This window comes from Rana temporaria, chromosome 5 (assembly GCF_905171775.1).
Source record: "Rana temporaria chromosome 5, aRanTem1.1, whole genome shotgun sequence".
Taxonomy (NCBI): Eukaryota; Metazoa; Chordata; class Amphibia; order Anura; family Ranidae; genus Rana; species Rana temporaria.
This window is the reverse complement of record NC_053493.1, coordinates 338,123,519-338,150,581: the sequence shown is the minus strand read 5'-3', so window position 1 is coordinate 338,150,581 and position 27,063 is coordinate 338,123,519. Positions and strand designations below refer to the sequence as shown.

The 27,063-nt window shown below is 43.4% G+C and overlaps 1 protein-coding gene across 3 annotated transcripts in view; it reads left to right on the top strand.

The window, feature by feature from the left end:
* TRPA1 (transient receptor potential cation channel subfamily A member 1) overlaps positions 1 to 27,063 on the top strand; it is a 172,893-nt gene that overhangs the window by 90,831 nt on the left and 54,999 nt on the right. For all 3 annotated transcript variants that reach the window (XM_040354407.1, XM_040354408.1, XM_040354406.1), the window contains 8 exons: positions 3,281 to 3,381; positions 3,480 to 3,649; positions 8,179 to 8,343; positions 11,624 to 11,738; positions 20,828 to 20,994; positions 23,719 to 23,809; positions 25,964 to 26,023; positions 26,119 to 26,217. In XM_040354407.1, coding sequence (XP_040210341.1) covers positions 3,281 to 3,381; positions 3,480 to 3,649; positions 8,179 to 8,343; positions 11,624 to 11,738; positions 20,828 to 20,994; positions 23,719 to 23,809; positions 25,964 to 26,023; positions 26,119 to 26,217 — 968 coding nt within the window. The remainder of the gene's footprint in view (positions 1 to 3,280; positions 3,382 to 3,479; positions 3,650 to 8,178; positions 8,344 to 11,623; positions 11,739 to 20,827; positions 20,995 to 23,718; positions 23,810 to 25,963; positions 26,024 to 26,118; positions 26,218 to 27,063) is intronic.

Below are 27,063 nucleotides of genomic sequence, written 5' to 3'. Positions count from 1 at the left end.
CTATTTTGAAATAATGCTGTTTTAGTTAAGCCAAAGGGGATTTAACCTGCCTGGCGGTATTCCCGAGTCTGACTCGGGGTTAGATTTTCCTGCTGCGAGCGGTAACCCCGAGTCAGACTCGGGCTTGCCTCGCTGAATCCACAGGCTTGGTTTACTTACCTTGTCCCTAGATCCAGCGATGCCACCGCGCTGTGTGAGCGAGCGGGACCTCGCTCGATTCACACAGTGCCTCCGTGTGACGCCGATCTTCGTTCCCTGCGACGTTACGACGCACGGGGACGGAGAACGGCGCCAAATTAAAAAAAGTAAACAAACACTTTACATACAGTATACTGTAATCTTATAGATTACAGTACTGTATGTAAAAAAAACACACCCCCCTTGTCCCTAGTGGTCTGTCCTGTGTCATGCATGTCATTTTATATAATAAAAACGTTTCTTTCTCCCTGCAAACTGTAGATCGTCCATAGCAACCAAAAGTGTCCCTTTATGTCAAAAATAGTTTTAGATCAGCTAAAAAACAGCGATAATAAATTATAATCACTTGCAGAATTGTGCGATAGCGATTTGTGGGGAAATTCGTCATAAAAAAAAAAAAATAATGACAGCAACAATTCTGCAACTGAGCAAATTTCAGTGATTTTGATTTGTTTACATTATTGAATAATTTGTATTTTGATTATATTATTATTTGTTATAATTATTTATAATTATTTATTATATTATAATTTATAATTTTGTTTTTAAAAAAATGTCATACCCGGGATGCCTATTAGAATCTTGTTTGGTCAGATTTAAGTGAGTTATTTCTAAAAATTACAGACCTACAATATAAAACGCCAAATTTCCTTGCAAATAATGGTACCGCTTTCAGCATGTTTTTTCTGAAAGAATAATACCGCCAGGGAGGTTAAAGTGTCATTGTAAATATTTGATGAAGATTTTTCTTTTGTTTGTTCACTTTGCCACATTCGAATCTAAAAAATAAATCTAATTTCGATTTGACCGATTCAAAATTTATTGATTTGGGTCTTTTTACTGGAAAATTCAAACATATGTTTCTCTGTCAATCAATTTTAATCTGTCACTGACTATTTTAGTCACAAAAATTCTGTATACCAAACCAAATAATTTTTCATGGTTTGGTATATATCACTAGGTATCTCCTTTCAGAATGATGTCTCTCAATGAAACTTCAGATGTAATCGTTCAGAGGGAAAGAGCAGAGGAGTCACTGTTGTGACATATTTACTTGTGTTTGTGTATAAATGTCAGCTGACACAATTGAGCTCTGTAAACAGTAGAATTTTTTTACAGCTTGAAGAAACCTAAAAACATGTGAAGCCTCGTACACATGACCGAGGAACTCGACGGGCGAAACACATCGTTTTCCTCGTCGAGTTCCTTGTTAGGCTGTCAAGGATCTCGGCGAGCCAAATTTCTCCATTGCCGTCGAGGAAAAAGAAGACATGCTCTCTTTTTGGCTTGACAAGATCCTCAACAGTTTCCTCGTCGAAAGTGTACACACGACCGGTTTCCTCGGTTTCCTGCTGGTTTTTGCCGAGAAACTCGGTCGTGTGTACGAGGCCTAAGAAGGAACCTAAATCCCCACCTACTGACTTAAAGTGGTTGTAAACCCCCATTAATGAAATCTGACCTGGGCAAATATCTGTAGTGTTTACTTATCTCTCTCCAAAGCGTTGAGTCCCGTGTCTTTCTGCTTCTCCGTTCCTCTGTTATGAGCATGATAACTTCTGACAAGCTCTCCGACGCATGAGATAAAAGCAGCTGAAAATCTGTGTCGGGAGGGCGCTTAGAGGTAGAAAAGCAGAGAGCTGGTCTATTCAGACTGTGGCTTCGTTTCTCTGCCTATGTGGAGTGGGGGTGTGTGTCTTTCCTCCAGTCAGCTCTCACACAGTCCACACCCCCCTCCTCACAATGCTGGAAGGAGAAACAAGATTTCTAACATGATATGCACGTTTTAAAGAATGTAGAAAGGGAAAGACAACAGATATACATGTAAAACTTTTGTAGAGAGATTTGTGTAACACGCCGCTATTCACTTCACCTAGTATAGAAGAGGGTATACATCCACTTTAAATGGAGGATAAAGAATATTAACTACTTGCCGACCAGCTGCCGCAGTTTTACGGCGGCAGGTCGGCTTCCCTGCGCGAGAGCCCGTAGCTATACGTCGCCTCGCGAAGCGATTTGTAATTTCCCATGTCAGTCCCACCCCCCTTCAGTTAGAACACACCCAGGGAACATGATTAACCCCTTGCTTGCCCCCTCGTGTTAACCCCTTCACTGCCAGTGTCATTTTTATAGTAATCAATGCATTTTTATAGTACTGATCGCTATAAAAATGCCAATGGTCTCAAAAATGTGTCAAAAGTGTCCGCCATAATGTCACAGTACCGATAAAAAACGCTGATCGCCGCCATTACTAGTAAAAAAAAAATATTAATAAAAATGCCATAAAACTATCCCCTATTTTGTAAACGCTATAACTTTTGCGCAAGCCAATCAATAAACGCTTATTGAGATTTTTTTGTAATGAAAAATATGTAGAAGAATACGTATCGGCCTAAACTGAGGAAAAAAATATATTTTTTTATATATTTTTGGGGGATATTTATTATAGCAAAAAGTAAAAAATATAAATATTTTTCAAAATTGTCGCTCTATTTTTGATTATAGCGCAAAAACTAAAAAACGCAGAGGTGATCAAATACCACCAAAAGAAAGCTCTATTTGTGGGAAAAAAAGGATGCCAATTTTGTTTGGGAGCCGTGCGATTGTCAGTTAAAGCGACGCAGTGCCGAATCGCAAAAAGTGGCCCGGTCATTGACCAGCAATATGGTCCAGGACTAATTTTATGTTTAGCTGGCTAAATTTTTTTTTTTTAATTCTGACCAATGTGTACATTCCCTTTAATAATTACATGCTCTAGAATGTAGTGATGAGAATAGTTGTCATATCTGTTTTTTTTTTGTTTTTTTTTTATCTGCCAAAAGTCTTGAAAATCGGAGTTACAATTACACTCTGTGAATTGTACATTACTCTGTTCACATGTATTTGGGGTGAATAAAATAATCAGTAATTTTGCTGATTGAGAAGATTCAGAGTTTGATTGGCTTTTGACTAGTAGGAAATAAATAATGTAAATAACTGTCATCTCTAAAGACGTCGTGGTCCATCAAAATGTAAGGTGTATGGAAGGAAAACAAGAAATCTACAAATATGGTAACATTATTGCCTTTTGCATCTTTGGTTGTAGGAGCAAATGTACAGCTAGCAGATAACTATGGACGAAATTTTCTTCACCTGATAGTTTTACAGCCTGGAGGTTTAAAAAACATTACAGCTGAAGTTCTAAAGGTATGTCACATTGTATATGTTTACACAAATGGTAATTATATATGTAATATATTTTTATATATGTTTATATATACGTTTGTGTGTATGTGCCCCACTAGAGAGAAGACATCAAGTTACTTGTTAGAGATGAAGATGTAGACGGCTGTACACCTCTGCATTACGCCTGTCGTCACGGAGTTCCAAATTCTGTGAACAACCTAATGGGACTTAACGGGTCTCTTTATTCTAAGAGCAAGGATAAAAGATCAGCTTTGCATTTTGCTGCTTGGTAAGATCCCCATATAGTATACTAAACAATAACAGTCAAATGTCAGGTAACATGTACAAATAGTGAACCTAACTACTAGTAAGATGTCCTGAAATCTAACATCTTACACTAACACACTCAAATCCCAATAACCTTCTATCTAAAATAACGTTTTAATATCAAAGTGAATGTTATCCTAAGCTTTCTTTTTGAAAGAAATATGCGAACATGCCAAAATGGTCATGCAGATGCAGATGAACTATTAAACATTGAAAGGCCCACAAACCGTGTGTTCATAGCTTAATAATAATAATAATGATAATAATAATACAATTAACACGTAATAACACATAAGAAAACAAATATTGCTTTGCTGTTTGATATCTATTAGCTTTCATTAATAGGCATATTATTAAAGTTTTTTTCCTTTTGCCTGTATTAACAGAAACATTTTCAGAATACTTGTAGACATGGTCACCTTACCCAGCCAGTCAGGGGAATCACCAGATTTGAGATGGGTTAACTCTTCCCTGTCTTAACAGACTGCTGACTTGGCAAGCCCATGTGAAAGTATTTTTCATGCATTGGGGATACATTTTCAGAGATGACTGCTATAGATCAGAGATAAGTCAGGTGATCACGCAGGCCTGCCCACTGTGAGCGATTCTGAGGAAGGGCGGTGATATAGTTGGATTTTACCATTGCTATAATAATATTAAAATTGGGGCTGATATGCTGATTGCATGTCTTTAACCACCTCAAGACCCGACTGGATCACCTCCTTCCTGCCAAAGCCATTTTTCAGATGTCACACTTTGCATGACAATTACTCAGTCATTCAACACTTTGCCCAAATTATATTTTATATTTTTTTTTAGACAGATAAAGCTTTATTTTAGTGGTATTAAATCAACATTGGGTCTTCTATTTTTTGCTATATAAATGAACAAAGCCCAGAAAAAAAAAACAGTTGTTAGTTGTTCTTAGTTTCTGTTACAAAATGTTGCAAATAAATAATCATTCTCAGAAATTTAGGACAAAATGTATTCTTCTACATCTCTTTGATAAATATAACCCAAATCTGTGTGTATTGTTTAGTCTTTATGAAGGTTATGGAGTCTACAATGTATTGTATATTTGAAAATTGATCAGTCCTGAATTACAGTCTAATTTCTTGAGGCATTGAATACATTTTTTTCCCACAAAGTTGACATTTTAACAAGTTATTTCTCCCACACAGCATAGACATACTCGCAGTAATATCCCAAATCATATTCTGCTACACCTTATGAGTATGAGGATACCACATACATATGTGAGACTTTTTCACAGTTTAGATAAGGCCCAAAATACAAGGAGCAGCCTCAGACGTTCTAGAGGCATAAATTACATCAGCATCATACAATCTAATTCCTCACTACCGATCACATTTTTGGATGCCCTGTAGCACCAAGACAGTAGAAACACAAAGATATTTCTAACACCCATCATAGACATACTTAGAATTACACCCCAAAACACATTTTGCTACTTCTTCCAAGTATGGAGATACCACATGCATGAGACTTTTTCACAGCCTAGCCACACAGAAGAGCCCCAAATCCTACAGAGAACCTTCAGGTATTTTAGAGGCACAAATTTCCTGAGTACATATAACATTTTCAGAAGTCCTGGAAAATCAGGACAGTGGAAACACCCACAAAAAAAATCTAAGTATTTTCTAAAAGGCATGGTGAATATTTTGAAGGCTTAATTTTTTTGCTGCATTTTTTTGGAAAATATCTAAAAGAAAATGTATTTATTTTTTGACACTAAGTTGACAATTTAAAAAGATATTTCCCAAACACTTTTTTTTTTTTTTGTGTCTTGTATCATGTTTATCACACAAATCAACCTATTGTATCAAAGTATAATATAGGAAATATAGTTTAGTGTAGTTCCACTTGTAGCAATCCCAGTCCCTTTAAACCAAACAAATCTAGCCTACTGGTACATGACTTGCACCAGGAATGCCATGTTCACTGGCATAGAAGTACAGGAGCCTGAAGAAATGAAGAACAAAAGAGTTCCTGTGGTTCCAGGAGAACAGCTGTCCATAGGGGATGGCTGGGACTAGTGTCTCCTAGGAACATAGTCAGCGGGATGTGCAGATGGGGGTCAGTTCAGGCAGAGACAAGGGATCAGTTCAGGCAGCATGCAGAAACAATGTCAATAAACAGGCCAGGGTTAGTACAGGCATCAGGCAGATGCAACATTGTACTGGTGTGGCAGTGATCAGGAATACTGTTGTTGGCTGCACTGGTCTGGTGACAGTGGGGACTAGTGTGGCAGCAATCAAAAACACTGTTGCTGAATTACACTGGTCTGCAGTGGTGAAGCTAGACATTCTCTCACCCAGGGCAAAGACTTTGTTTGGTGCCCCCTTCCCCTGAAGAGGATGGTGTCAATAGGGCAGAGGTTGGTGTCAGTAGGGCAGTCGATCGCGTCCGTCGTTTATTTTTTATTTTTTTTTATTCGTTTTTACAACATAATTTTTTATAATTTTTCAGGAGCCCTGTTGGGAGCTTTGGTGAAATATCAGGGGTCTAAAAAGACAACCAGGTATGGTATATACATAGTTTCATTGGTCCGAACTGGAACAATGTAACAATGTATAATATAGACTATACATGGAATTTTTTTAATTGCCCAGGGATGCACAGTACTGTAGCCATCCTCATGGCTTGGATTCTGTGACATGGGTCAGGAGAAAGCTGCTGCAGGACAGCTGTTTAAATAAATGGGACTGTCCATATAAATCTGGGACACTTGGAAACTATGGGGTTAGCTTTTCTCAGCTCTGAAATTTACAGTCTAAGGCCCCTTTCACACAAAGGGTTAAATCACATCTGTTTGTCAGTTTTTCAGGGGGGCCTGATCGAACCCTCCATTCACCCCTATGAGCAGGCGGTTTTAAACGAACTTGGGTCCTTTTATGCCTACAATCCAATTTGTTTCGCTCCGTCTAGGTGGATGAAGGGCAGTCAGGTGTAAACAGAAAGCTGGTCCATTGGCTCCCCGCTGCCCATAGAGCGGACATAAACTGAGCGGACATCTGCCCGCTCTGCTCTGATCTGCAGGAGATCAGTGGACAGATCCCCAGCTGAACAAAGCAGCACCCTAAGTGGAAGGGGCCTGTCAAGACAGGTGACAAGCAGCAGGATGAGATGCTGCTGTGGTGTTGGTGATTGCAACAGGGAACCTGGGGCAACTGAAGCAATATCTTCTAATCACTCTTATATAGTTACATCTGCTTGAAGACACAAGTCCAAAAAAAATTAGGGCTATTTATTACAGCAAAAAGTACAAAATAGTGTTTTTTTTCAAAATTGACGCTCTGTGTTTGTTTATAGCGATATAGATGATCAAATAGCACCAAAAGAAAGCACTATTTGTGGGGAAAAAAAGGCCTTCCATTTTGTTTGGGTACAACGTTGCATTTCCGTGCAATTGTCAGTTAAAGCGACGCAGTGCCGTATCGCAAAAAATGGTCTGGTCAGTGAGCAGCCAATTTTTCAGGGGCTGAAGTGGTTAAAACAATTTGCTGAGCTGGCCAGAACCAGATCTTGAGAGAGTCTATTCCACATGTTCACAGCTCTTACTGGGAAGAAATCTTTCTGTGTTTGGAGATTAGATGTCTTTTCCTCCAGCTGCAGAAAATGACTTATTGTACTATGTGATGACCTTAAAGTGAATAACTCCAAGTTCACTATATGGATCACTTATGTATTTATACATGTTGATCATACCCCCCCCCCCCAAACTTCTCTGCCCAAGACTGAATAATATTCAGTTCTTCTAATCTTTCCTCCTAGCTGAGCTCCTCCATCATTCTTATCAGTTTAATTGCTCGTTTCTGCACTTTCTCCAGTTCCCCGATATCCTTTTCATGAACTGGTGTTCAAAACCAAACTGCATATTCCAGATGAGGTCTTACTAATGATTTGTACAGGGGCAAAATTATGTCTATCTGCAGTTCATACCTTTTTTAATACAATAAATTATTTTGCTCGCTTTGGAAACCAAAGCTTGGCATAGCATGCTATTATTACGTTTATGATCTACCAAAACACCCAGATGCTTCTCCACCATTGATTCCCCCAGTTGTATCCCCCTCCTGGTATGTAAGATGCATGCATATTCTTAGCCCCCAAGCGCATAACTTTACATTTATCAACATTAAATCTCATTTGCCACATTGTCGCCCATTTAAACATTCTAGTCTGTCCATGGGTCCCTTATTTTATGACAAATGGCACATAATTAGAAAGAATGTCATTTTTTTGTAGACATCAATTTTCAGGTTTAAATATATCTATTTAAAATTAAAAAACGCAGTTTGCTTTGCACTTCAAGTTTAAATTTTCACCTTGCATTCATCAAACTAATCAAATACACATTCATATGTATTTTTACTGCTACGGTTTAAAGTAAATTTCCATTATGTCCTGTTAGATTTTAATACATGATCTAATTGTAATTAAGTACTCAGATATTTTTCATTAATTCAGCTACGGCCGTTATAACACCTGTGACAGACTTCTGAGATTTGTGCATGATGCTCGACTTCTCAATGAAGCAGATGAAAAGGGAATGACGCCTCTGCATTTGGCAGCAGAAAATGGCCATGACAGAATAATTTTTCTTCTGCTGAAGAGGGGAGCTCTCATGTTAAGGTAATAAAATAAGTCAATCAATGGGAAACGTAGTATGCTTGCAAAGAACAATAATGTGCATAGCAAACATAGCAAAAAATATTTCTGGATCAATGGGGCACTTTTAGCACGTCTGTAAAGAACATGAATGAACCTTAGCAACCAATTGGTTAAACTCTTGTATTTTTTTTAAAACTCAATAGTACTAGATAGGCAGAAAGACAAATGTTTGTCTGGCAAAATAACACACATGTTCAACAGCTCAAGTGTGTGTTTAGCTGTCTGCTTTAAAGCTGATCAATTTATATAGACCTTTTTTTATTGTGACTTTTCACTGATCTGCTGGTAGGAGGCTAAAGCAAAGTAATATCTTAAAATATTAGTTTTGTTAAAAAAATTACATTGTAGTCTGTACACAAATGTTTGCAAACAGCAAATATAATATACATTTCAGATGCATAAGCAAGTTAGTAAATCAAGCCCACTTTATTTTTATTATGCATCCAGACACACACAGCTGCTACCCCTCCCTAGCCCTGATATTGGCCAATGTCTTGGCCGGGGCTGGGAGTGTGATCCACAATTTGAAAACACTGATAATCTAGATCATCTAAAACAAGGTGTCTGTGTGTGAGCACTTTAATTAAAGATGTTTGTTATAATAGGCATTAAAATGTTGACCATATCTCCGAACTATCCCTCAGTTGGAGGGACTGCCTTTATTTTTGAATTAATGTAAATACTAATCATAACACAGATCTTCAATTAAGTCAAAGCGTTTTTTTTTTTTTATTATTGAAGAAAGGATGTGAGACTTCAGCTGCTTCTGATATCTCTCTCTCTCTCTCTCTCTCTCTCTCTCTCTCTCTCCTGCTCTTTCTTCTGCCCAGGGGTCTGGATACTGGACTGTTGCAAGGCTCTAGAATATTTATGACCTATCTTCTCACCTTCTGGGCCACCCCCACCCAGGAATTGGAGGAAATTCCATAAATATTCAGGCCTAATCTCTGCTCCTCCGCCTTCTAAGTTCTAGAACTCTCCTGAGTTCCAGAAGCCAGGTGGAGGGAATGGAGACCTCCTTTTGCAGAGAAGCTAAAACTACATTTGCCTACTCTGTAAACCTGAGTATGTTATCCACTTGAAATACAGTTGAGCTTGTAAGCTTCTCTTCAGTCTGCAGTAATATCTCAAACAGTGATATAAGACATGCCCAGTTAAAGTGGACTTTGCATTAAAATCTCAAGGTTTTCTTATTTAGCATGCTCCCACCTCTCACTAAAACAATGCATTAAACTAAAAATTAGATAATATACTTATTTTTCCCCTGGCTCCTGCCCACAGTGGCAGGGCAAAGGTGACATCACCATCCTTCTGGCAAGATTGAGTAGCCTAGACCTCATGGGACAGAAGATACTGCACTGTTTTGCATAGCATTTTCACACGTTTTGGGCTACTCAGCATTTCCAGGGATCTTGTTGGCAGGATAGGGACACCATCCCCATAGTACAGGAGCTGGAGGAAAGGTTAGTATTACGGTTGCACCGATACTAGTATCGGTATTGGTGCTTATACCTAGCATTTGCACGAATATCGGTACTTGTGCAAATGCTCCAATGCTTAATCTGATACCTTTTGTATCAGACCAGGCATCCTCAGCATAGCACTGGGGGCAGGCAACCTCACAGGTGATCTATGTGGCGGCGGGGGCAGTTACAAACACCAATCTCCCTGTATAGCTTTTCTGACTGCCGCTTTTACTCCTCAGCTACTTTACTGAAAGGCTATACAGGGGGATTGGTGCTTGTAATTGCCCCCGCCGCCACACCAATCATCCACAACTGTCCCATGTGTGCTTCTCCGGCTCCCCCTTTCCTGCTCTGGCTTCCGGTGTCCTCCCTCTCTCTGGAGTCCCCCTCCCTCTCTCCATGTCCTCCTCCGGTCCCCGTCCTTCTCGGGTTCCTCCTCCGGGTACACCTCTGTTCTCCCCAACTTCTCCTCTGCCCCCCCCCCAGATCTGTCAGGTTGGAGTGCAGATGAACGAGATGATAAATTTGTCACCGTACCGGCTTTATTTTCCAAATGCACAGTCATCACTGCCTCTGTCCACTCCATTCAAAACTGAGCATTGTAAACTTCAGTTTATGAATGAACAGGAGCCTCCTGTTCATTCATCTTCAATGCAGCTGAGGCTGCTGAGAAAGGGATTGGGGAATTTCTCTCTTACCAAAGCCCCCCCCCCAACAGGACTAATAAAAAAAAAATAAAAAAAAAAGAGACAGAATATTAAATAATTAAAGGCTAATTTGGAAAAATACTAAAAAATTCAAATAAAAACACTGACACTGTCCACTCCACCCTCCTCGCCCACCCCCCAAAAAAGAATCCATTGTAATAAAATAATAACAAAAAAATAAAAAATAGCAAAAAATAAAATTGTAAAAAATAAATAAAAACTACTAACACCGTCCATGTCTCATCAGTGCCCATAAATCCCACCTATCAGTGTCCATCAGTTCTACATATTAGTGCCACTGTCACATAACATTGAAAAAAAGTATTGGTAATCAATATCGGTGAGTACTTGAAAAAAAGTATTGGTACTTGTACTCTGTCTTTAAAAAGTGGTATCTGTGCAACCCTAGTAGTAATATTATTTAAACTTTTCCATTATTTTTTTTTGTAGTTTAAAGTGGTTGTAGGGGCAGAAGGTTTGTTATCTTAATGCATTTTATGCATTGGGATGATAAACCGTCTGTGTGTAGCAGCCTCCCTCAGCCCCCAGTTAGCCAATCAGGAGAGAGAGGGGGTGGGGCTGAACTACGGCTCCATGTCTAAATGGATACACGGAGCTGCAGCTTGGCTCGGGTTCCCCCATAGCAAGCTGTTTGCTGTGGGAGCACTCGACAGGAGGGATGGGCTAGGAGAGCCAAGAGGGGCCCGAGAAGAGGAAGATCTGGGCTGCTCTGTGCAAAACCATTTCACAGAGCAGGTAACATGTTTGCTATTTTTAAAGAAAAAAAAAAACACAAGACTTTAGTATCACTTTAATGCAGCGTTTAACCAATAGGGTAGGGGGCCTGCACTAAATAAGCAGAACTCACTTGGAGTGCAAGATACACTTTCAATTCTGAATGACAGCTTCTGTTTTGGAAAATAGGTTTTCAAGTTATTTTAAAAAAAAGCCCAGTTGTTTATGATACACAGTGCTTCGGAAAAATTAATGGAATTTTATTAACGTTTACATCAACTTTATCATAGAATATTTTATATTTATTATTCTGATGTCTTCTTTGTGGCTCAGCGACTATCGTGGATGGGCAGCTCTGCACTATGCAGCACATGGAGGCTACACACGAACCATCAAGACAATTTTGGATACATCTCATTCTCTCATTGATAAACCAGACAAAGAAAAGGTAAAAAAAGCATTGCAATGATAGCCAATGGTGTATTTTGTGCTGCCCTAGGCTAGACTAAGATCCCCCCCCCCCATCTAAATTTGTTCCACCCCAGCCGCGGTATACTGTGCTTATCTCAGGGTCTGATGGGGAAGCTGCAGCCATTCACAGTGAACAGCTGCAGCTTCCTCATCAGATCCTGAGACATGATATGTCCAAGTGCCATATACAGAATTACTGCGCATGATCTGATGTTCACGATGATACCTCACATGTGTGGGATGGGGATGTTTGCTAGTTGCTTGCGTTTGGGACTGACATGTGCCTTTGAGGACAGAGGCACTTTAACTTTTTTTTTTCATTGCTAATTTATTTATCTTATTTTTTACACTGTTGCTTTATTTTTATTTTTGTTGTCACTTTTTTTGCTGCCACAAGGAATATAAACATCCTTGTGACAGCAATAGACATGTGACAGGTACTCTTTATGTAGACTTCTGGGGTCTATAAGACCCCAAATCTCTCCTCTACACTTAAAAGCATTCAAAACACCAAGATCTGTGTTTTTGAATGCTTTAGATTTTTTAAAACTGGTGCCATTAGTTTCCTAGTGAACCGGAAGTCATTGCCGGTTCACTGTTATGAACAGACGATCAAAGCCGATCCCGACTTTGCTTGGCTGTCTGGCCAGCCAGCGGACGCAGCGGCTCAGGTCTCCCGGGGCAGGGGGGGGGATTTTAATAATGCTTAAAGTGAAACAATGAAAATGAAATATTCCTTTAAATATCGTTACTGGGTGGTTGCCTTGGTCTGCCTGTGTGATGTGTTTTACAGTGCCACAGCAAAATTACGTTTCTAAAGGACAAAATGTCATTTAAAATTGCTTGCGGCTGTAATGTATTGCCGGCTCCCAGCAATATAGATAAATATCAAGGAAAAAATCTGCGTAGGTCCCCCCTCCCCAGTCCATGATTTTAACCTCAGCTGCAGGCATCACCCCTGTACCATTTTTTAGAACGGGCGTTCTGCGCTTTAGGGATAACAACTGATACGTCCTCCTGCTGCCTTCCGTCGCTCTTCCCGGGCCTCCTGTCCCACAGGGAGACCCGATCCATGATTCGGGGTCTTTTAGAACCCTGATCCCTCCATAAAGAGTACCTATTACTGTTACAAGGGATGTTTAAATTCCTTGTGACAGCAATAAAAGAAATCAGAATATTTTTTTTTTAAAGTGACAATGTAAAAAAAAAAGATAATAATAATAATAATAATTTTAGCAGAAGACTTCCTTTGTAACTCTAACCTGGTAACCATATTTTTTTTTAAAGTAGCCTATGGAGACTTTTAGGTACGGTAATCTGTCGCCATTCAACGAGTGTGCGCAATTTTAAAGCATGACATGTTGGGTATCTATTTACTCGGCGGTAACATCATCTTTCACATTATACAAAAAAATTGGGCTAACTTTACTGTTTAGTTTTTTTTTTTATTCATGAAAGTTCAGTTTTTCCCCAAAAACTCAGTTTGAAAGACTGCTGCGCAAATACTGTGTGACATAAAATATTGCATTGTTTACCATTTTATTATCTAGGGTCTCTGCTAAAAAAAATTATATATTGTTTGTGGGTTCTACATAATTTTCTAGCCAAAAATATGGATTTTAACTTGGCCCTACCATGGGACCGAGGCAAAAATTCAGGAATGGACTGGGTCGGGATGGTGCTTCAGTGTTTCACTTCACTGCTTCTGTTGCCGGTGACTTGTCCTCAATGTTCCCCTAACGGGGAAGTTCCTTCACTGACTGCGCAGGCGCAAACTTCCAGACGGAAATCTCCGAACCTCGCCCGGCATCCAGGCTCATTCTTTAACATCCCCGTGGATTGGAGGATGTTAAAAAAAGAGCCAGGAGGCCGAGCAAACGGAGCGAGCCGTCCGTGCGAAGCGAGGATGTGAGGCCGACTGGCCACTTACCTCGAAATCTACGTTGCCCTGGATGCCGGCCAAGGTTCGGAGATTTCCGTCAGCAAGTTTGCTCCTGCGCAGTCCTTGTAGGAACTTTCCCGTTAGCTGGAACCGTCTCAGTACATCAGATTGCCCATGCGCTGGAACTTCCAAGATAGCTGGAACAAGCACGGCAGATCACCGGCCCTCCCACCACCTGTAAGACAGAGCTGATAGGCTCTGCCGCTGCAAGAGGTGTCTGAAAGGTCACAGTGGTGGGCGGAGACTGCCGCTTCATCCTCCTGAATGTCTCTGGTGTCAGTGTGTGGGAAGCAGGTGACATCCGACTTGGTGCAGCTGCCCTAGAAGAGGGGGTTAGAACACTGCTCTGTTCAGCTGTGAATGAGCCAGCTTGTGACACACACCGCTTCACCCGCCCCTCTCTCCCTGCCTGTGCGTTACATCGATGAAGAGCAAGAGAGTGCGTGAAGATTAAACAAGCAGCCGACAGCCACAATAAAGCCCCTTCTGCACCATTCAAGTGAGTGAGCTGAGCACTGTCACTGACCAGACCCGGACCCCTCTCTCTGCCCCTCCCCTCTCTCTATCCCTGTCCCCCTCTCTTTCTGCCCCCTCTCTCCCTGTCCCCCTCTCTGTCTCACTATCCCCCCTCTCTCTCCCCCTTCTCCTCTCTTTCTCCCTGTCCCCCTCTCTTTCTCCCTGTCCCCCCTCTCTCTCCCGCTGTCCTCGCTCTCTGCCCCCCTCTCTCCCTGTCCCCCTCCCCTCTTTCCCAGCCCCCCTCTCTCTCTCTATGTCCCCTCTCTCTCTCTCCCTGTCCCCCTCTCTCCCTGTCCCCCTCTCTCTCTCCCTGTCCCCCCTCTCTCTCTCCCTGTCCCCCTCCCCTCTCTCTCTCCCTGCCCCCCGCTCTCTGCCCCCTCCCCTCTATCTGCCTCTCTCTCCCTGCCCCCTCCCCTCTCTCTCTCCCTGCCCTCTCTCTCCCTGCCAAGCAGCCGACAGCCACATTGAAGCCCCTTCTGGACCATTCAAGTGAGTAAGCTGAGCACTGTCACTGACCAGACCCGGACCCCTCTCTCTGCCCCTCCCCCTATTCCTGTCCCCCTCTCTCTTCCCCCTCCCCTCTCTCTCTCCCTGTCCCCCCTCTCTCTCTCTCCCTATCCCCTCTCTCTCTCTCTCTCCCTATCCCCCCTCTCTCTCTCCCTGTCCCCCTCTCTCTCTCTCCCTGCCCCCCTCTCTCTCCCTGTCCCCCCTCTCTCTCTCTCCCTGCCCCCCTCCTCTCTCTCTCTCTCTCCCTGCCCCCCTCCTCTCTCTCTCTCCCTGCCCCCTCCCCTCTCTCTCTTCCTGCCCCCCGCTCTCTGCCCCTCCCCTCTATGTGCCTCTCTCTCTCCCTGTCCCCCTCCCCTCTCTCTCTCTCCCTGCCCCCTCTCTCCCTGCCAAGCAGCCGACAGCCACATTAAAGCCCCTTCTGGACCATTCAAGTTAGTAAGCTGAGCACTGTCACTGACCAGACCCGGACCCCTCTCTCTGCCCCTCCCCCTATTCCTGTCCCACTCTCTGCCCCCTCCCCTCTCTCTCCCTGTCCCCCTCTCTCTTCCCCCTTCCCTCTCTCTCCCTATCCCTCTCTCTCTCCCTATCCCCCCTCTCTCTGCCCCCTCTCTTTCCCTGCCCCCTCTCTCTATCACTGTCCCCTGCCCCCTCTCTCTCTTCCTGCCCCCCTTTCTCTCTCCCTGTCCCCCTCTCTCCCTGTCCCCCTCTCTCCCTGTCCCCCTCCCCTCTCTCTCTCTCCCTGTCCCCCTATCTCTGCCCCCTCCCCTCTATCTGTCTCTCTCTCCCTGTCCCCCTCCCCTCTCTCTCTCCCTGCCCCCTCTCTTCCTGCCAATGAGCCGACAGCCACATTAAAGCCCCTTCTGGACCATTCAAGTGAGTAAGCTGAGCACTGACCAGACCCAGACTCCTCTCTCTGCCTCTCCCCCTATTCCTGTCCCCCTCTCTCTGCCCCTCCCCTCTCTCTCTCCCTGTCTCCCTCTCTCTCTTCCCCCTCCCCTTTCTCTCTCTCCCTATCCTCCTTTCTCTACCTACCCCCCTCTCTCTCCCTATCCACCTCTCTCTCTCTCCCTGTCCTCCCTCTCTCTGCCCCCTCTCTTTCCCTGCCCCCCTCTCTCTCTCCCTGTTCCCCTCTCTCACTGCCCCCTGCCCCTCTCTCTCTCTCTCTCTGTCCCCTCTCTCTCTTCCTGCCCCCATTGCTCTCTCCCTGTCCCCCTCCCCCTCTCTCCCTGTACCCCTAACCTCTCTCCCCTCTCCCTTCCCTCTCTCTCTCTCCCCTGTCCCCCTCTCTATGCCCCTCCCTCTCTCTCCCTGTCCCCCTCTCTCCCTACCCTCTCTCTTCCTGCCCCCTCTCTTTGGCAGCAGATGACATGGCATGTGACATGCTGCATTTGGTGGCAGGCGGCGGTGGCAAATGACATGCTGCATCTGGTAACAGGCAATGATTCCCACTGATTCTGCATTCTGGTGAGTTGAACTATTTCATTATATATTACAATGTAGTAATAGAAATAATGTGATTTGATCATCCTGACACTATATTAAGCATGGTGTCAGGATGTTTTCATTGCCAGCACCAGCCATTCACCCGACAAATCACCCCCACCGATGAATTCCTCGTCAACCCTGAGACTATATTCCCCCCTGGTCCTTGGCAAAATTGTCCCTGAATGGCAGTCTGGAAATGTGGTCACCCTACCGGGGGGGCAAGGTGTCAGTTTTCCCCTGGGTCGCTCTGATGCCCCAAACAAAGGCCCCACCGCTTCCCTCAGATCCATCTCAAACTCAATAAGTATCCGTATTGCGCAATTGCGTATAGTTTTCTAAACCGTTTTTGTGCATGTTTGCAAAATTAAAGTGGGCCGGTCTGGGTGAAGTCGAGGGCCACATTTTTGTCCCAGTTCAGCCCTGGAACAATCCAAAATTTTAGGTTTTTGTTCGCTTTCACTTTCGGTGGTAACGGTAAATATGATAAATAGAGAGGGTGAATCTCCCTAAGGGGACAAACAGCAATGCAAACAAGGTTGCAACCTGTCCAGGATTCACACGAACAGTCTGGGTTTTGAATCATGTGCCCGTGTTTCAGACTGCCTGAAACCCGAGCACATTATTAAGCATTGACTGTGGCTCCCCGGCAGGGTTTCTGGCTGCAATTGTAAGCCGAGAGTGTCTGTTACACTCTCTCCGACACTGTCCAGACCCAGCACTGACAGTTGTCTCACCTGCACAGCCTAAAGAGGAGAGGGAGCTGATCTGCTCCTCCTCCTCCTCTTCTCCTGTGTCTGCCCCTTCTGGGAAATTTAAAGCCCAGCAGCCACAGCTACATCCTGAATAAAAGATGCCAAAGTCTGAACTTCCATCATGGGGTGAGTGAGCTCACCATTCATCCCTTGTCTGTGACTGAAGTCCCCCCCTTCCCTCCCTTCTCTCTCCTTCCTCTGATTTAGTACACTAATGTAAGGGGGACGCAGATGCAAGGGGTGCTTTGCAGGCTCTGATATAAAGGGGGCTTTAGGAAGCAGAGACACCCTTAAAACGAGAGTCCACAGCATCCCCCTTATATCAGAGCTCCCCTAAATCAGGGGTCTGTGCTGATAGTTTATCAGCGCAGCCCCCCCTCAGGTCCCACCCAGGACCACCAGTATGCCACCCAGGACCACCAGGGATGGGCATCCACACTGGACCACCAGGTATGCCCCCTAGACCACCATGGAATGCCAATCTGTGCCAAGTCAGCTTCCAATCAATGCCCATGCAGCTTCCAACCACTGCCCACCCAAGATCCCTGCCAGTGCCGCCAGGGATACCTATTAGTGCTGCATATCAGTGCCGCATGTCAGTGCCCATTAGTTCCCATCAGTGCCATGTATCAATGCCCATCAGTGCCCAGCAGTGCCACCTATCAGTGCCACACATAGGTACCCACATTGCAGCCTTTCAGTGTCCATCAGTGTCACCTTTCAGAACCAATCAGTGCCCACCAGTGCCAACCATGAGTGCCCATCAGTGCTGCCTATCAATGCCCATAAGTGCTGCATATCAGTGCCACCCATCAGTGCCGCCTACCAGTGCCCATCAGTGCCGCATATCAGTGCCCATTGTCAATGCCCATCAGTGCCACCTCATTGGCATCGCATCATGGATGGCGCCTTATCAGTGCCCATCAGTGCTGCCTTATCAGTGCCCATCAGTGAAGGAGAAAACTTTCTTATTTACAAAATTATATAACATAAAAAAACGAAAAAATATAGCAAAAAATAAAAACCCCAGAGGTGATCAAATACCATCAAAAGCAAGCTCTATTTGTGGGAACAAAATGACAACAATTCAGTTTGGGTACAGCGCAGCATGACCGCACAATTGTCATTTAAACAGCGACAGTGCAGAAAGTTGAAAATTGGCTTGGGAAGGAAGGGGCATAAGTGCCTGGTGTGGAAGTGGTTAAAGGTTTCAATCATTTCTCCCCCTTTTCCTTCTTTCCTCCAGCGTGTACATATTACATTTCTGAAGTCTCTCCTGATATGTTTTATTCTCCAAACCTTTCCCTAATTTTTTTTACCTGTCTAAGTGAGGTCTCCAAACCCGGACACAGTACAGTAAAACCTTGAATTGTGAGCATAATTTGTTCCAGAAACATGCTTGTAATCAAAGCACTTGTATATCAAAAAAAATTCCCCATAAGAAATAATGGAAACTCAAATGATTCGTTCCACAATCATTTACTCATAAGTCCTTCAGTTTATAGTCCATATAAAAAGATTATAGCAATGTGATAGGTTGTGTAACCATAAAATGTTCATCCACAAAATGCAATGTCTCCACAAGGGGATTAGAAGCAAAATAGGTTGCTAAATGTTGTATCTTCGTTAAATGTAACCATATTGCTACACTTAGAGGCGTCTCTCTTCTCTTTTATTATCTAGTTGTGACATGACGCTACTTGTATATCAAGACATTACTTGTATATCAAGTCAAATTTTATTGAAAAATGTTGATTGTCTTGCAAAACGCTCTCAAACCAAGTTACTCTCAAACCAAGGTTTTACTGTATTCGAAATGAGGTCTCACTAAAGATTCTTATAGGGGAATCAGAACCTCCTTCCTCCTGCTGATGATGAGGAGCCACCCCCTCTCGTTCCTGCACCGCCATTGAAAACAATACATAGATTCATGCATTGCATGAATCTATGTATTGTCGCCGCTGCCGCTACCGCCCACTAATCAGATGGCCGGCCCCCTGGCGAGGGCCGGCCATCTGAAAAACGGCAGCTGGTTGGCTGTGGAAGTGTCTATTAGATCCAGCGGGGGAACGTGGAGGAGGAGGATTCGAGGATGGCTGACCGAGAAAGGTAAGTGCCAGGCGGGGGAGGGGGGGTGTCAATCTGGCGGCATTTTAGGGGCAAACTGGCGACAATTGATGGGCACAGTGGCGACAATGGCATGGCACATTGGCTGCGTTTGGCATGGCACAGTGGCAACAATTGATGGGCACAGTGGCGACAATGGCATGGCACAGTGGCTGCGTTTGGCATGGCACAGTGGCGACAATTGATGGGCACAGTGGCGACAATGGCATGGCACAGTGGCGACAATTAATGGGCACAGTGGCAACAATGGCATGGCACAGTGGCTGCGTTTGGCATGGCACAGTGGCAACAATTGATGGGCACAGTGGCGACAATGGCATGGCACAGTGGCTGTGTTTGGCATGGCACAGTGGTGACAATTGATGGCACAGTGGCTGCGTTTGGCATGGCACAGTGGCGAAAATTTATGGGCACAGTGGTGACAATTGATGGCATGGCACAGTGGCGACAATTGATAGGCACACTGGCGACAATTGATGGCACAGTGGCGACAATGGCATGGCACAGTGGCTGTGTTTGGCATGGCACAGTGGTGACAATTGATGGCACAGTGGCTGCGTTTGGCATGGCACAGTGGCGAAAATTTATGGGCACAGTGGTGACAATTGATGGCATGGCACAGTGGCGACAATTGATAGGCACACTGGCGACAATTGATGGCACAGTGGCTGTGTTTGATGGCATGGCACAGTGGCGACAATTGATGGGCACAGTGGCTGCGTTTGATGGCATGGCACAATGGCGACAATTTTATGGCACAGTGGCGACAATTTTATGGCACAGTGGCTGCACCCCCAATGTTGTACTCTCTCAAGGGATTATTTTTCTCTAAGTGCAATATTTTACATTTAGAAACATTGAACTGCAGTTTCCACTGCTTCACCAATTCTTCAGCAATGCCAAATCATGTTCCATGTTACAGACACCTCCATGGATATCAACCCTATTACACACCTTTGTGTCATCAGCAAAAAGACATACTTTGCCCAACAAACCTTTAGTTATATCACTTACATACCCTATTTACAACCATGGTCTGGTATCTATCCTTTAGCCAACTGCATATCCACTGAACCACCCAAGGGTAAAGTCCTGGCTTGTACAACATTTGTATTAGATCATTATGTGGAACTGTATCAAATGCCATTGGTAATGTAGTCAAAACATTGAATCAGATTAGTCTGACATAATAATTGCCCTCAGTAAATCCATGTTGCTTTGGGTCCAGCAAGTTGTGTATTTTTTAAGTGATCAACCCATTAATTTGACTACAATTTATGTTAAAATCACTGGCCTTTAAGTGCCATCTTCTACCTTGCTGCCCTTCTTGTGGATAGGTACAGTATTAGCTGTCCGCCAGTCATGGGGAACTTCCCCTTTTAGAAGAGATTGATTACAACTATACCTCAAAGTTCTCTTAGAAGACTGGACAGACGTAATTGTTTAAATGGCTTGCTACATCCAGGTATCCCTCAACGTAAGTTGATAAGATGATCATAATAAAAGATGACACCTGGCTATAATCATGTAATTGGAAAACCAGACTGCATGTTATACGTGAATGTTTAATAAGCCCAGCCTAAAATCCAACGATTACGTGCAAATGATTGTTTATTGCAGTCAGATTAGTGAATTAATTGTTGCTATGGTTTACTGCACATCGTTAATGTACCACCTTTTTGCAGAAGCCAGAACGAGGGAGAATAGGTTACTAACATTATGCATTCTTGATTTTAGAACACGGCACTTCACCTGGCTGCTAAAGAAGGACACGCCAAAGCAGTTGCCCTATTGCTTGAAAGTGGGGCAGCCATCACTTTAAATACAAACGATGCATCCTTCATTCATGAGGCTATACGTGGCGGGAGGAAGGATGTTGTATACGCTACAATCCAGACTGAAAGGTAAGGAAAAAAGGAAACAATGTTGTATTTGGAAACAGTGGTAAATAGTCCACTGTCACAATATTAACACAATGTATGAGACATAACCCTTTCTTTATATAATTAAAAATACACCACACAACTACTGTAACTGATATAAATAGCTAGAACAAATTGATAAACTGATATAAATAGATAGAATACAACTAAGACTGATATAAATCTGTGGACAGTAAGGATGTTAAATTATTTTGACCAATGAGGGAGGTGTCCCCCTTTCAGAAAGTCTTATTTAACGTACAGTGAAGAAAACTCAAGCAAAATTTGCTTCAAACATCTAGTCTGGTGAAGAAAGTCCTATTTTTTTTAAATTCCCCTGCACGTGATTCCATGTTTGAAACGATTGCAAATGCAGTGCAATCTGGCGTTTACTCAACCAGTGAACCTGCCTTTAGAACCACTTAAACGCAAAGTGCCGAAGCAGCGCCAGAAACTGCCGGGAGATGGTAGGTGGGGGAGGGGGAATGTCTTTCCAGATTTTAGATTTAGCCCAGTGACAGCCTGCCAGAACAGGTAAAATCTGTGACAGCAGCTTCACTGCTCTGATTGAGGAGACTATATCTGTATTATACATTACTGCCCCCTATACTGTGCCCTCCTGCCCTCCTTACTGTGTCCTCTTGCCTCCTTGTACTGCAACCTCCTGCCCCCCCATAATATGTCCTCTTACCCCCATACTTTGCTCTAGTGTCCCCTGTACTGTTCCCTACTTCCCCCAATACTGTGTCCTCCTGACCCCTGTACTGTATGCTGCTTCCCCCCTTCACTGTGCCCTTTTTGCCTCTTGTATTATGCACTACTGTACCCCATACTGTGCCCTCCTTCCCCTCCTGTGCTGCTGCATCCTCCTGCCCCCCCCCTGTACTGTGCCCTCCTGCCCCTCCTGTACCAGGACCTCCTATTCCCCTGGCATGTATTCCTATTGCTTAAAATCAATTTGGCAGGGGAGGAAGGGAGGAGGTATTAAAGCTGAACTTCCCCTTTTTGGCAGGGTAAGGGTTGTCATTAAAACAGAGTAACATAGACAACAATAAAATCATTGTTTTTTTTTTATCTTTCTGACAGAAGAAGCAAAGGCCTGACAGATGGGTAGATTCACACACAATGGCCTAAAATTAGGACGGCCTAGCCTAGTCTTTTTAGGCTACACCACCGTAAATTATTTAGGCCATTAGTGATTCTCAAACCACTTACCTGTTAATTTTCGGCGGCGTATCCTAAAACGAGCGGGCGTAAGCGCGCCTAATTCAAATGACTTGTTTGGGGGCGTGTACTATGGAAATGAGGCTTGACCTCACGTTTTTTGATGTTTTTGCGTACTGCGCATGCGCCGGGCGACTACATTTCCCAGGGCACATTGCGGCTAAGTACGCCGTACGGCCCTATTGATTTCGACGCGGACGTAAATGACGCAACTCCCGATTCGCGGACGACTTACGCAAACGACGCTAAAAATTTGAACGTCGCGGCGGGAACGGCGGCCATACTTAACAATAGTTAGTCCACTAGAGCATAGCTCTAAATTTAGGCAGCCTATCCCTTACGGAAACGACGTAACTCGACGGTGTAGGCCCGGCGTACGCTCGTAAATCGTCGGGAATCGGCGTATCCCCTCATTTACATAATCTACGCCGGCCGCAATGGAAGCGCCATCTAGCGGCCACAGAAACATTGCAAGCTAAGATAGAACGGCGCAAGCCAGCCTATCTTAGCTTTGTTTAAGTGTATCTCTGTTAGAGAATACACTTAAACAAATGCCAGCGTAGATTCAGAGTTAGGTCGACTTATCTGCAGATAAGCCGGCCTAACTCTTTGTGAATCGAGTCTCTAACTCTTACCCACTTAACCTAAAATGAAATTAAGTTTTGGCAGAAGTTGGGCTTTAAATTAAAAGATAAGGCTAATACTAACTGTTATAAAAAAAAATCCTGCCCCTCCTACTACCTATCTTGCATACCCTTTATAAAAAAAGATCTGTGTCCTTACCAATTTCTAATCTGCTTCCGTCACGTGATCCTTCAGCTCTCGCTCTTCTGTGTCAGTCAGTGGCTGCTGCAGGGGAGAGAGCACAGACAATGGCTGGGCCATGGGAGCCTATGGAAGATATTATGGCTTAATTTAATTCACAGCTGTTGTCAATAATTCCTTTACCCAAGGGAGCTGGGACTGGTGAATCACATGGATTAAGAATAGTTGGTATTAGACTTTATTACCAGTTTAAGTGTTAAGGGCTCATGGTTAGGTCACATGTAACATTTACAGGTACAAAAGTGTTAGGGTGTTGTTTTGTGTAGGAGATACTTTATTATTGAAGCACTGGAGAGATATGGATAGTATACTAGCTCTTTGTTGCTGGAGCTTTGTGTCAAAAACTACCAGTGATAGACTCTCAGCACCAAGAATAAATGTACTGAACTTTGGTGATTGAAGGAGACCAGAATATTAAGAAGTAAGATCCCCAACACCCTGTGACCTTTCACCAGAAGGTGTACCGGTAAGGGGTCTAAAGGGCTATATATGCAAAGAGTAATTGAAGAGACCTTTACAAATTTGATATTTTAGTTAGAATTGAATTGTTCCTATCACTGAGTTCACTAAACTAAACTGAAGTCTATAATATGCAATACCATATTATCTTTCATTTTCCTCTTATGAAGATCTCTACTTTCATTCATTATATTACAGGTGGGAGGAGGCACTTGTAACATTTTCGGATACTTCTAACTACAAGTGCCCTATACTTGAAATGGTTTATCACCTCCCAGAAAGCTTAAAAGTAAGTATTGTTTGTATTTTAGTTTTGAAAAATGTTATACATATTGTTTGGCAGTAGCAATAATCTCTCTGTATAACGCCCCCTGGTGAGTTATCCCTATAGCTTTACAATTTAGCATGCTTGTGCTCCCTGCTGATTGGAGAGCTCTATCTTTGACTCACCAGGACTCGGTATGCCAGACCTCTGCAGGGAGACAACTGCTTCCACCTAGAGAAAAAAAGTCCTTCTCTATAGCATGCTGGCAAGAACAGACTTTTCTGCTAAATCCGGATATACGCTAACAGTTTTTTTTGTGCAACCCAGTAGGTTGCGCGAAAAAAAACTGACAGCTCTGGTCGGAGCTGCTGTACTAGCTTTGCAAGGTTAGTTCAGCGATCTTCCCCACTGTTGTGTTCTGGGCAGAACACTCCAATCTACGCTCTCTGCCATTGGCTGAGGGCACTGATCGGGAGTCGGTCGGATGCTGGTTTTCCAGTGTGCACGTCCGACAGAGCCAGCCGAACGGGCGTCTTCTGTTGGGCAGGCCGACATACACATGGGCCGAATGTCGGACATTTTTTTCTTGAACCGCCCGTTGTCTCCCGACATTCGGCCCATGTGTACAGGGCTTTAGGCTGTGGCTGCTTTCTAACACAAACCAAACTATGCGACTTTGTATAATTTATATAATTGATTGCACCTGAAATATATTTAGGTGATTTAAACTAAAAGTTCAGTTGGATATTGAGCTATTTTCACTGCATAGTGAAATGCATATGTGGAAGGACATGAGATTTTCAGAGATGTTTGTATTGTGTTAGACATAACAGACAAATGCAAGTTTATAACCTCTGAAGTGTTGCTTGTAGGGTTCAAATGCAGTTGAGGGTCAGACAGCCTCGGACTAGAAGGATAATCCTGTCCCAAAGTAAACAACATTTCTGTGAGAAATATCACAGCTCTAGGCTGATGGCATTAATGGTCTGCAGAATTACTGTATTAAAATGATCCTCCATAGTTTGGCCAAAAGTATGAAATAATACCTGTATATTATTGTACTGTATACAGTATATCCTTCCATCCTATGGAACTCTCTGCCTGTGTCTGTCCAACTATTTCCTACTTGGTCCACTTGTAGACGATCCCCGAAGAAAACCTTTATCTTCAGAAAAGCCTATTCTGCCCCCACCTACCAAGTGTACTTTTATTTTCTCCAGCAGCTCATCTCCCACAGCGATTACTATATTTATTGGCGTTTAACACTCACCTTTTTACCCTGAAAATAGAGGGTAAACTGTACCTGCGTGTTATACGCAGGGGGCTGTGGAAAGTTTTTTTTCCTGAAACTTTCTGTAAGGGCTTACCTTGAGTGGAGTCCATTTTGCAGATTTGTATGCTCACCCTTGCAAGTACACACAGCCCACGGTAATAAGGTAAGACACTACCTGGGCTGTGAGTCTGTGCACGGGGGCTAGATAGGGATTTGCCAAGGATAGTCAAAGTATAGCCGTGGTCCAGGATTCCGGAATTCAGAGTAAACGATAAACGTAGCCAGGGTCAGAAGTCGGGGTCAGTCTTGTAGCTGAAACAAACGCAGGAACCTTTGGCAAAGACAGGACAATCACAGAACAATGAACTGACACATCCCTCATAGTGAGGCAATGCTTTATACCCTGGTTGATTGGGTAACCTGCCTCAGCTGGACCAGGATAGACAGGTGCAGATTGCAGGGAGATCCAGAGACAGGCAATCAGCACATAGTTCAGAACCAGGCTTCGATGGACAGCAAGCAGAATACCAACTGAGGAGTGGCTCAGAGGCAAAGACCTGGAGCAGTAACGGAGAGGTCCTGGGTTCAATTACACCCAGAGCCACTTGGGGTGTGACCACGCCTCGCTGTCTGTTTGGCACGGTAGTGACCGTGACACTTTCCTCTTAAAGTTAGGGTGCGTGTTATACGCCTGTGCGTGTTATACACCGATAAAATACGGTATCTTTTTTCTCCCTCCTACATTGTAAGCTCTAACGAGTGGGGCCATACGATTCCTTCTGTATTGAATTGTATTGTAACTGTACTGTCTGCCCTCATGTTGTAAAGCGATGCGCAAACTGTTGGCGCTATATAAATCCTGTATAATAATAATAATGTAATCTATTCATTTTTTTACCTTTCAGTTTCTCTTAGACAGATGTATGACAGAATCACCTGGGGACAAGAAGAGTCCAAATTACTTTGTAAGTTACATGATACTGCATACTGTATATGACACCATACCATATCCCTTCATAGGTATAATAATATTTAAATGTGATTCTTTATTTTTCATTAGATTGAATACAACTTCAGATATCTACAATGTCCCCTGCAATTCAAGAAGGCAAGCGAGAGGACAAAAAGCGTTCAATATGAGCCTCTGACCACCTTAAATGTAAGATGATATGTTGATGCATTATAATAGCAAATTACTTATATTTACATTGCAGGGTCTGAGCATGAAATCTGGATGTATAAAACTACTAGGAAAAGATTGCTCAGTACAGGAAAGAGGGCTAGACACCAATCAGATGTACACCGAACAGCCATTATTTTATGATCAGTGACAAATTAAGTAGAAACATTGATTATTTTATTACAATGGCATCTGAAAGTTGGTGGGATATATTAGGCAACAAGTAAAAATGGTGTCCCTGAAGTGAATGGGTTGAAAACAGAGAAAATAGACACTGCAGTTTGTTGTGTATAGGATTGCACAACCACAGACAGGTCAGGGAGCCAATGCTGATCCTTGTCTACAGCCAAAAGTGCTTACAATGGGCACACGAGCATCAGAACTGGACCACAGAGCAATGGAAGAAGGTGGCCTGGTCTAATGAATCATGTTTTCTATAAAATTTCGTGGATGGCTGGGTGCATGTTCGGCACTAACCTGGGGAAGATATGGCACCAGGATGCACTATAGGAAGAAGGCAAGTCAACAGACAAAGTGTAATGCTTTAGGCAATGTTCTGCTGGTAAACATTGGGTCCCGCTATTTATGTGGATGTTACATAACACCATCTACCTAAACATAGTTGCTGACCAAGTACACCCCATTCATTGAAATGGTATTCCCTATTAAGGATGAGGCCGATGTTCGAGTCGATTGTAAGTTTGACTCAAACATTGGGTGTTCGCCGAATTTAGAAAATTCTGGGGCGTTCACAGGAAATTCGAGCACCCGCAGAATGCCCCATAATGAATGGCCAGACCATCAATGTACTGCGAGATCACAGTG